The 12043-nt window shown below is 32.8% G+C and overlaps 1 protein-coding gene across 2 annotated transcripts in view; it reads left to right on the top strand.

Moving 5' to 3' along the window:
* Positions 1-12043, top strand: part of LOC145260520 (transcriptional regulator Erg-like) — a 291018-nt gene that overhangs the window by 263002 nt on the left and 15973 nt on the right. For both annotated transcript variants that reach the window (XM_080118798.1, XM_080118709.1), the window contains 2 exons: positions 289-342; positions 7401-7475. In XM_080118798.1, coding sequence (XP_079974924.1) covers positions 289-342; positions 7401-7475 — 129 coding nt within the window. The remainder of the gene's footprint in view (positions 1-288; positions 343-7400; positions 7476-12043) is intronic.

The following is a 12043-nucleotide window of genomic DNA, read 5'->3' as shown; positions in this document are numbered from 1 at the left end:
AAAATTATTAAGTCACAAATTGAATACAGCAGACTTATTGATATTTTAACACGATGGTGTCAATTGTTCTAACCATAAACCTCAAATGTTATTGGTAAAACGTACATAATAATAACATTAAAGATAAAGTCTGCGAAACATAATGAATAAAAATCTTTCTTTCTGAATAAGTTATTGAATCCTATGATTAATATAAGACACATTCTTCACTCCATTGATTTATAAATTGTGAAATAGTTTTGGACAAGCCATTTTGACATATTCATTCGTTTCTATTTTTGATTTCAGATCCTTCATTTTCAAAGTCTCCATGGACTTCACAAACCGGACCAGTGTCGCAAGGTAAAATCACTTTTTATTGTGTAATTCAGTTATTTATTTAATTCTGTCTATGTCTCTCCCTCCTCTCTCTCTCTCTCTCTCTCTATATATATATATATATATATATATATATATATATATCATATATATATATCATATATATATATATATCATATATATATATATATCATATATATATCATATATATATCATATATATATATCATATATATATATCATATATATATATATATATATATATCATATATATATATCATATATATATATATCATATATATATATATATCATATATATATCATATATATATCATATATATATATATCATATATATATATCATATATATATCATATATATATATCATATATATATATATCATATATATATATATCATATGTATATATATCATATATATATATATCATATATATATATATCATATATATATCTCATATATATATATCATATATATATATCTCATATATATATATCTCATATATATATATCTCATATATATATATATCATATATATATATATATCTCATATATATATATATATATCTCATATATATATATATCATATATATATATATATATCATATATATATATATCTCATATATATATATATATATCTCATATACATATATATATATATATATCATATATATAAGTTAAAAGAAAAACACAAGGCTCCATCTTATTATGAATTTATTTGGATCGGAAAGGGCTTTCTTAAACGAGAAGGACTAGTCGAAGTTTTGCATCCGGATTTCAGTAAGACGCTAAGCCCTGACTCGTTTAATAAAACCCTTTGTTGTAATATATTTATAACTAGCAGTACCCGCTAACCGGCGTTGCCCGGTGGAAGTGTTCACCCACCTCGATAAACATTATATTACGGTTGTTGTTGCTGCTGCTACCCCCAAACCCCATCCTCTTAATGTTACGAACGGCTTTCGGAATAGACACTCCAACTCCTCATGGTAAGAACGGCTATCGGAATGTCAAGAACGGATGAATAGGGATGATGTAGTAAGGGTATTGGGCAACCACTTGCCGTAAAAAAATACAAATAAAAATAACAGCGAGGTGAAAAAGAAAAAACAATTAGAGGCAGTAGGCAGCCTAAAAAAAGACCTCCATTTAGCTGTTGAAGCTGTGATAATGAAGACTGGTTACTTACCGAGCTCCAACAAAAAAAAAGAAAACTTAAAAAAGAAAAAAACAAATGTGGGTTTTTCGGATCATTTCGATATTTAAAAAAAAAACAAATAAAAAGAAAAAAAACAATATAACTGTATGAATTCGATAGTACTAATGAAAAAAAAAACAGCAATTTGGTTGGGTACGAACGTGCAACCCGTAGGTTATAACGCGGGGTCACTATCCACTGTTCCACGAAAACGGCTTTGAAATAATGTCTTGTTTTTATTTTATTTAAAGCAAACAACAACGTGTTAATAAAATGAGATCAATTCGTTACGTTGTTTTACTATCTCTCTCTCCCTCCCTCTCTCTCTCTCTTTCTCTCTCTCTCTCTTTATTTCTTTCTCTCTCTCTCTCTCTCTCTCTTTCTTTCTCTCTCTTTCTCTATTTCTTTCTGCCGATACAATGATTTAACTTCTCTCTCTTGCTTTGTTTCTCTCTCTGCCGATACGATGATTTAATCTCTCTGTCTCTGTCTCTCTCTCTCTCTCTCTGTCTTTCTCTGTCTCTCTCTCTCTGTATCTTTCTCCCTCCCCCTCTTTCTCTCTCTCTCTCTCTCTCTCTCTCTTACTCTGCCGTACCCGCTAACCGGCGTTGCTCGGTGGAAGCGTGCCCCCCCTCGAAAAAGTAAAGTAAGTATAGTAAATGTTGTTGTTGTTGGTGGTGGTGTCCAACCCTAACCTCCTCATGTTACGAATGGTTTTCGAAATAGGCACCCAAACTACTCATGGTAAGAACGACGTTAAGTGAAAAGAGGCAGTTTTTTTTTATTATTCAATTTGTAAAAACCAGTTTGAATAACATAAATTGTAATAAAAAAACATTTTGTTTTAGTACGGTAAAGTTTATAGGTTGGTAGATAAATCAATTATACTATGTAATATGTTTTTTTTTTTTCTCTCTCTCTTGTTTCTTGCTTTTTACAATTTTCGGCTGTTAAGTTTTCTACACTTTAACTACGTGAATAATTAATTCTAAATTACAGGTGGGTGCTTAGATCGTATTTTAAACTGCAAAGACTGAAACGTCCCTCCCCCCCCAATAAAATGTATTTTGAAAAATCGATTTTTAGCGAATTTAAGACTGATGAGACAAAAAAAGGAGGGGAAACAAAGCAAATAGTCAGTCAGTAATTGTTAACAAAGGCAGTAAAGAAAGTCAGTCCGTATATTTAAAGAAAAAGGAAAAAATGTCAAATAAATGAAAATATAAAAATGTAAATAAACCCAGGAAAAAAATAAAGCAAACTATTGGATTACGATAATTAGCTAAAATGTAATTATATGTATGTAACGGTTATGGAGGACAGTAAGTTGGCGTGGTGTTCGTTAATTAAAGAGAATAGTTTCATTCCAATGATCCATGAATAGGGGAATGGTTTGTGTCAGTCAACCAGAATGTGAGGACCAAGTATAGGGAGAGATGTTAGTATTTTTAGTATAGAAGAACGGAAGGTAAAAGCTATATCAAATAGTGAATAGATGGCGTGTGAGTATAACTACGCGGTGTAAGTGGGTGACAGTGGGAGAACTTGGCAAATAAGAAGAAAAATGGGAACTACTTTATCTGTAGGTTATACTCTTCTAGGAATAAATTTAATGTTTTAATATTACGAAATAATGTGTCTAAAATGTCGTTTTATAGTTAAATAAGGTAATGGCTAATAGTCTTCTTTTTTTTACACAGTGATCACCACTTATCAAGGCCCGGAAGCCACTCAGGGATAAGGGTTATTGCAAGTACATTAAGTTAGTGAGGAGATTTGCTGAAGTGTTTACTTAAAGGGGGCAGTTCATTAGGATTTTGTTAACATTGGACTTGAAGACATCCAAGTTGTAGTCCGGAGGGAAGCAAGCAGACGGAACAGAGTTCCACAGGCGTGCAGTTCTAAGAAAGAAGCTTTGTTCATGGAATCCGCGTTTTGATTTAGGCACAAATATAGAGTGGGGGAAATTTTTCACAGTGGATTCAGCTAGACGGGTGTTTATCGTGAAAGATTGGCGAGGGGGGACCAGAGATTGGAGTTCAGACGAGCATCTGCCATGGAAATAACGATAAAACAAGGACAGGCTCGCAACGTCTCTTCTGTGGGAGAAAGGTTGCAGGGTAGAGAAAAGGGCATCCCCCACTAAGCCACGAAGTCTATTTTGTACTCTGTCAAGGCAAGATAGGCTGTTTTTAGCAGCAGTCTAAACATAATAAGTTTTTATGTGCCATCTGTTGTTGCAAACCTACGGTATTTTGGTCCAGAATTGAAAAACTGCGCCTCTTTTATTATATATAGGGATGAGATCGACATTTGTGTTGTGTTTTTCTTTTAATTCTTATTTATGCTCTGCTACACATTGAGCTCTGCTACTTTAGATTTCATAGAGAAATTGCACTATTCTTTACGGATTTATATTATATATAAACGTGTGTGTACGCGCGTGTGCGTGTAACATTGCGTGGAGAATTAGTTGATTCCCAGTTGATATATAGTACTTATATTTATATATATATATATATATATATATATATATATATATATATATATATATATATATATATATATAGTTTTTGTTTCCTAGATGTATATCTACTGAAACTCCAGTGCTAATAAGATAATGGTGCATGATATATAGAGCTCTATTATACTAAGTAATTAAAAATGTTCTGTCCGTTTTTTGATTAGACATTGAGAAAAATGGAAGCGTCTAGAGATATGTTTGCTTTCTTTCCACTGTACCGCATCCATATTCAATCGAGTGCTTACCAGTAATGAAAAGTGGGTTCTGTCCGAAATTCTTCAGTGTTCCAGTCATTTGTGGTCCAATGAGGATACTGACTCTCACACCGCAAGATCGCGTATGCACCCACGCAAGATTATGCTCTGTGGACAGGTCGTCAAGTGGTTCATTGTGAACTGCTGCTAGCATGCCAAACGGTCATTAAAGGCCTTATACTCGCAGCAATTGAAACGAGTGCAACAGAAATTGCTTCAGAAAGAACAAGCACTGGCAAATCGCAATGGTGTGCTTTTCCTCTGACAATGCTAATCCAAATTTCGCGCCGTCAGAGATACCATACAGCAACTAGGTGGGAAACTGCCCCATCCACCTTATTCAACTTATCTTGCGCCATCCGATTACAATCTCTCCTATTCCCTGGATAATCATCTTCACAGGTAATCCTCTACAAATGAAGCAACCTTGCGTCAAGATCTCGTGCACTTATTTGTGTCCCAAACCGCCGGGTTCTACCAAAAGGGGATTGAACAGCTGGTGACACGTTGGCAGAAGGTTTTGGATGTCGATGGCGATTACTTCGAAGACTAAATATAAGTTACACATACTATGAAGTGTCTTCTTTTTTTTCTTTTAAAAACAGACATAACTTTTTGAGTTATCTTGTACTATGAAATGCATTTATTTATGCAAACATATGTGCGTATATGTTTCAGCTGCGATTTCTTTTCGGGCCATTTTAAAAACTGTTTAGAAAATGGCCCATTGAAGCTGGAATCCAATTGATATCGCAACTAAAACATGTATGCACATATATATTCTGCAGTTTTTGTATAAATTACGGAATTTGTACTCTCTCTCTCTCTCTCTCTCTCTCTCTCTCTCTTTATATATATATATATATATATATAATAAAATGAAAAAAACTATTTGCTCTTATATATATATAGTAAACACCTCAGTCACAACTACTCTATTCAACTTCTCTCTCTTTCTCTCTAAACAACAAGACGGCGTAGATGCTCATTTTTCAGTTAACACAATGCTCCTCTGAATCTCATCTGGTAAGATAAAATAACTTATAATAAGAAAAGGTTAAAACGTTGCTTTGCTTCTTTTTTTTTTTTTTTGTAACTTTTATTTTAGCTCTGTATTATATTAAGCTCTTTGACTCAATATCTTCTACAGAATTTACTCTCGCCTTTACGGACACAGCACACCGTCTTAATAATTGAATTCTAATACACACACAAGGAAACAGTCTAACGTCGCCATATTGGATTTTTTAAAACTGTAGAAGGAAAGATACAGAGAACGTGAGGTAGAGAGGGGGCAGACAGATTGCTTTGAACAAAAGGCAAACATAAGGCGCGCCCAAATTTAGCGAACTTGTTTATGTCACCTGATATAGCACTTCCTAATTAGTTTGTAAATTTTATTCCTAAACAACTTGTCTGCTTATCAAACCTATTTTGATTCTTTAACACCGAAGCAAAAAAAAACATATCATAAACGGGCCATTGTATACGATTGACCAATGTTCTCATGTGGGAACATGTGACAAAATAGGAGAAATTTTTCAACTTATAGCAAATAGTTTTTAACAGTAACCATTTTAAAGGATCTTAGATTAAAACTGCGTTTTGCTCCTTTGTTTAGGAGCGATCAATAGAATTAAAAATTAACGCAGCAATGTGGAGGTGATGGTGGTTGCGTGGATAATGGCACGGGCTGACGACTTGGGTTATCCATGTTCAAATCCAGTCTAGAGTAACGCTGCTTTAGAGATATAAGATCGTTCTAAATGCCCGAAAATTGTAATACTTTGCATATATGTAACGCTAGCGGTGGGGGCCAGACGTAACCCGGTAAAATACGCTTAAATATGTTATTTTAATTTATCCAGATTTCGTATATATTATTACAGTCAATTATCTATCGATTACTTCATATGATATTGTATTGTATGTATAGTCGTGATTTCAAAAGTAAAAAATTGACTTGGGCACCATCAGTTAGAATCGAAATAGAAACCGAAAGCAAATTTTGTAGCGTTCCAGCTGAGATGTTTCCACATCAATTATCGCTAAAAATAAACTAACATTAATGCATATATATATGTTTATATAAAAAAAACTAACATTAATGCATATATATATATTAATGCATATATGTGTGTGTGTGTGTTTGCGCATTCATAAGAGAGCAGTGTAAGTCGACTTAGCAAGTTCAAATTTATTTAAATTTTGACCCTCTTTTTGACCCTTTAGTAACTATTTCAACCGGGTAACAATCCATAAAACAACGGTCTATAGAAAATGCAATCATTTGAGCAACTTCGCTCCTCTCTGCGAACTTCCGTCATGGAGGAGATACAGATTGAAAAAAATAGAGAAAGACAAACAGACGGATAGACAGGCAGACAGACATAGTGAGATTTATTTCATAAGTATTTGCTCAAAGTCAATAAGAAATTGGAATTAATAGTTCCTTGCATGAAACAAGTACGTATGAATTCAGGAAAGCTCTGATTTGTCTCTAGAATTGATATGCCCCACACATCTTTTACCCTGAATTGGCAAAACTAAAAAAATCTACCTATATAGTATTAAAATCTCAAGGTATTTTGGGAGTTTGTCTGTTCGTTCGCAATAAAAAAAAAAACACATAATCGGTTGACAAAAAATACGAATAGGTAGATTTTACGATGGCAATACCAGAATTCGAAACTCAACTAAATCTAAAAGATTTTTTAACTGAATACGATTTTTTATGAATTTAAAAGAAATTAACGGAACATGGCCACACATAAAACGTTGCATAACAATTTTTAAAACTGAGTTTTAAACATTCTTTTGATAATCTGCGATGAGTAGACATAAAAAACATTTAGTATTAGCTCAAAGTGAATTAGTTTTACTTAAAAAAAACTAATTTCTAAATTTTTCCATAAAATTTCACAAATATTTAAGGTCGTGCAAATTAAAAGGCAAGTAGAGATGAGAATCGATATACCTAGTAGCGGGTATAAACTTGCATCTATTATAGATATTACACAAAAAAAAAAAACAAAAAAAAAACAGAAACATTTTATTTGTCAAATAATCAATCTTTAATTTTGCTTTCAGGTTACCTTCCCGGTTCATTGCCTTCACTCCCAAAGGCTGGACTGGAAGGTCCACACGCTCAATGGAGATCACAAGGTGAGTCGTGTTATTTCTTACTAATTAAACATTGACAGAACTTAACGGGGTAGTTTGGGTACCAATTTCATAGAATAAAAATATCGTAGAAATTAAATATTCAGAGATTAAAGGTTTCTCTGTTTAAGGGGGGGACTAGGATAACAATGGTAATATGCTCCTCTCGGACATTTGTCCAAGAGTCACGCCACGATACTATTTGGAAAATGACATTTTATCATAAGTCTGGAATAAACGAAATGGCTGGCGGTGAATGACTATATTTTATATATGCGCTAACCCTATTAATGAAAAAATCTGGTATAGCGTGAAGCAAAATTTTCCAATAAAAATATATTGAATAATGTTAGTTATTAGTATCGTAAAAATAAAAATGTAAACCAATGAAGTCTTTAATTTAATACGATATGATTTATATCGCCATTATTTGTAGCCCAGTGGGTTTTGAATCGTACTGTATCTCTCCACACTAATGAGTCTTGAATAGACAAAACAGCGATATATATATAACTATATATATATATACATATATATATATATATATATATATATATATATATATATATATATATATATATATAAACATAAGAAAAGACTACGCAGATCGATTTACATTTTGATGTTGACTGTCTCGCTAGAGGTTCCATAAGTGTTAATATAATTGAATAATGGCTAATATAATTTAAAAAAAGGGTTTTCGGTTAAAAATGAAATAGGTTTGTTGTCAAAAGATTTGTATAAATAAGAAACTTTATACTAAATACAATATATATATATATATATATATATACATGAATTTTTATTTGGAATAACGCACTAAAATAAATACGTAAGTTTTTTTCCATCTCTATAGTGAAATCAAAAGAAGCTGTGTTTATCCAATGATACATCATAATATTTTATAATACCATATAAACATTAAACTGCAAATACCCACAAACACATTTAGATCTTCTTCTTGTGCATATTTATTTCATAAATAGCTTCTAATAAATAAATATTCTATAATATACAATTGTAATTGTGTATTGTCATATTTTCACACACACACACACACACACACACACACACACATATATATATATATATATATATATATATATATATATATATATATAAGATGGAAAAAAAGCAAATTTGCAAAATTTTCTTATTTCATTTAAAACTAGGCCAAAAAGCTGCTGAAACAGCTCGCGATATCATCGAAGCTTTTGACCTAGGGACTTCTATTGAACGCACAACCCAATGGTAGCTTAAGAAGTTTCCTGGCGGCGACGAGAGTCTTGAAGATGATGAGTGCAGTGTTCGACCATAGTCGAAGTCAATCATCGCACAACTGTTTCAGAACTGACTTCTAAATTAGACGTAAATAATGACGATTTCCAACCACTTGAGAGAGAGATTGGAAAGATTAAAAAAAACTTGGCTGCCTCTCGAATTGAATAACAACCAAAATAAACGCCGTTGTGAAGTGTTATCTTCCTTTATTTTACGCAACATAAACCACCCATTTCTCGATCGGGTTGTGACTTGTGATGAAAAGTGGGTTCTTTACGACAACCAGCTACGCTCAGCTCAATGGTTAGATGTCGACGAAGCTTAACGACACTTCCCGAAGTTAGAGTTGTACCAAAAGAAGGTCATACTCACTGTTTGGTGGCCTGCGATTGGTGTCATCCATGACAGTTTTTTGAATGCAGGCGAAATCATTATGGCGGAGAAGTACTGTCAACAGATGAATGAAATGCATCAGAAACTTCGATAACAATCCTCCACGACAATGCCCAACCGCACGCTGCTAAACTGACCCTGCAGAAGTTGAAAGAATTGAGCTACGAAACTCTGCCTTATCCGCCATACTCTCTAGATCTCTCACCTACTGACTATCACTTTTTCAAGCATATCGACAACTTTCTGCGTGAGAAATGATTAAAAAACCCAAGTTCCAGCAACTTTATTGTTATCTGAACGCAAGATTTTTACGTTATTTACATAAATGCACTTGTTTTGCGTTGGCAAAAAGTGTGTTGATTCTAATTGTGCTTATTTCGATCAACAAATTTTTGTTTGAGCCGAAATATGTTCATCTGAGTTTAAGAGTTAAAGCCTGCAAGAACTTTCTAGTTAACCTAATATATATATATATATATATATATATATATATATATATATATATATATATATACACACTACTAGCTACATATGTGCGTACACGTTTCTGCTGCAATTTATTTAGAGGAACAGCTTCTTCATGCCGAATCTTTTTAAACCAAAATGTAATTTAATTTTGGTTCAAAGATTAGGCATGAAGAAACTGTTTCCCTAAATGAGTTACAGCAGAAACATGTATGCACATATGTAGCCAATAATGCTTTCATAAATAGATATAATATAATTGCGTTCTGCTTGTCATTGAGCATTTTTTAGAAACGCCAAAGTTTCAGTGGAGTTACATCTGCAAAACTACAGCGATACAACAATTGCACACACACACACACACACACACACACACACATATATATACACACACACAGTGGGTAGCAAAATTATTCTAAAAAATATCAAGTTAATTTGAATGAAATTTACGCTCAATCTTTGAACAAATATTATCTATCTAAAAATAAAACAAAGATAAAAAAAATAAAGATGTACTTAGTTTACAAATATTTATTAACGAAAAATCAAATTACCCTTATGCAAAAGTATTTAACACATTTATTAATATTTAATTAAATATACTCTGTTCTGCCTTACAGCCTGCAAACGGTTTTCATAACTGCCTACTAGTTTCGTACAAGCACTTGCTGGTATTTTCAGCAATTCTTCGTCGCAAATTTTCTTTCTTTATAGTCTTGGAATCTCTTGCATGCACCCTTAACTTAAAAGTTTTCCACAAATTTTCGATGAGATTTATGTCTGGTGACTGGGTCGGCTTCTGTAGAACATCATTATCCTCAAACGATTTCATAGTTATTTTAGCCTTGTGCTTTGGATCATTTTCTTGCTGGAATATAAAGTCACGGCCCAATCCTAAATCTGCGGCACTCTTGAATAGATGTGTTTGACAAAATCTTTGTGCATTTTGCTGCATTAATGTCCCTTTTAATGATTTGCAGTCCTCCAACCCCATTTTCAGAAAAGCAGCCCAAAATATCACACTTCCACCTCCAAATTTTACAGTAAGAATGGTATTAGATGCTTTAAATTCTGTGCTCTTTTCCTCCATACACAGGGGCACATGTTTCTTCCAAAAAGCTCATTTTTTGTTTCATCTGACCAAATAACTTTGTTCCAGAAGTCATCCAATTCACATTGATATTTATAAACAAATTTCAAACGATTTTTTTACATGTCTAAGACTCAACAATGGAGTCTTTAGCAGTGATTTAGAATACAGACCTGTACGATTCAAATATCTCTGCATTGTATCCTTGCTTATTTCAATACCTGCTTCCTGCAAAACCTTCTGAATTTCTGAACAAGTCAGAAATGGTTATGAGCAATGTAACCTTATTAAATTTACGTGGCCGACCATTTCTTAGATGATTTTTAGTATTACCACCCGTTATTTTCCACTTACTCACCACCAAATTTAGTTCTAAAGCTATTTTCCTGTACTTCTTTTCATCTTTATGCCTTGCTTTTATTCCCTAGCATATATCATTAGTCAATTCCTTTGTTTTAAGCATTTTGAAACAGGAATGAAAGAGGCAACCTGCTCAGTGTCTGAGAGCTGTTATCAACTGACCTGTAAGGAGCCGGAACCTGCGGTGCCTACTCATTGATTGAAATATTGTAGCAAGATTAAATGACTGCTTAAGAACGAAATTTCTAATTGGTTAAAATATTGTAGCAAGATGAAATGGCTTCTTAAGAATGAAATTTGATAGTGTGTTAAATACTTTTGAATTAGGGTAATTTGATTTTTTGTTAACTAAGTATATCTTTATTTATATTTTATTTTTAGATAGATAAAATCTGTTCAAAGATTGGATGTAGATTTCATTCAAATTAATTTGATAGTTTTTGAGAAATACGAAAAAACCAATGTACCAAATAATTTTGCTACCCACTATATATATATATATATATATATATATATATGTGTGTGTGTGTGTGTGTGTGTGTGTGTGTGTATATATATATACTGAATGTAGTGTGCGTGCGTTTATGCTCCAGTTTATTATTCCAACGTCGTTAATCCTGTCCTGGAATAGTAGAAACGAACTTGTTTCATTTTTGTTTAATTCCTTGTTTATTTAAAATATCCATCTTTTGAACGCTAATAAAAGACAGAGAAAACGCAGACTCGTTCTGTTTTCGCCGGTCTGTCCTTAAGACCTACTGACCCCAGACTCATCCACCACACTCCCACCCACACACAAGAACGAAACACATAAATGCCAACTTTCACACAAGCTGAACAACTCACTAATTCGTCTTCTTCATTCGTTAATGTTTACAGTCGATTTTATGATTTTATCATTTACCCATTCTCTTCCCTCTTTTCTCTCTCCTTCTCTCTTTAGCTGTCTTATACACGTGAATGTATGTTTGTGTGCATACGT

Source organism: Euprymna scolopes, chromosome 1 (genome assembly GCF_053919585.1).
Source record: "Euprymna scolopes isolate OS-2025 chromosome 1, ASM5391958v1, whole genome shotgun sequence".
Lineage (NCBI taxonomy): Eukaryota > Metazoa > Mollusca > Cephalopoda > Sepiida > Sepiolidae > Euprymna > Euprymna scolopes.
Note: the sequence above shows the minus strand (reverse complement) of the source record. Positions and strands in the feature narration are given on the sequence as shown.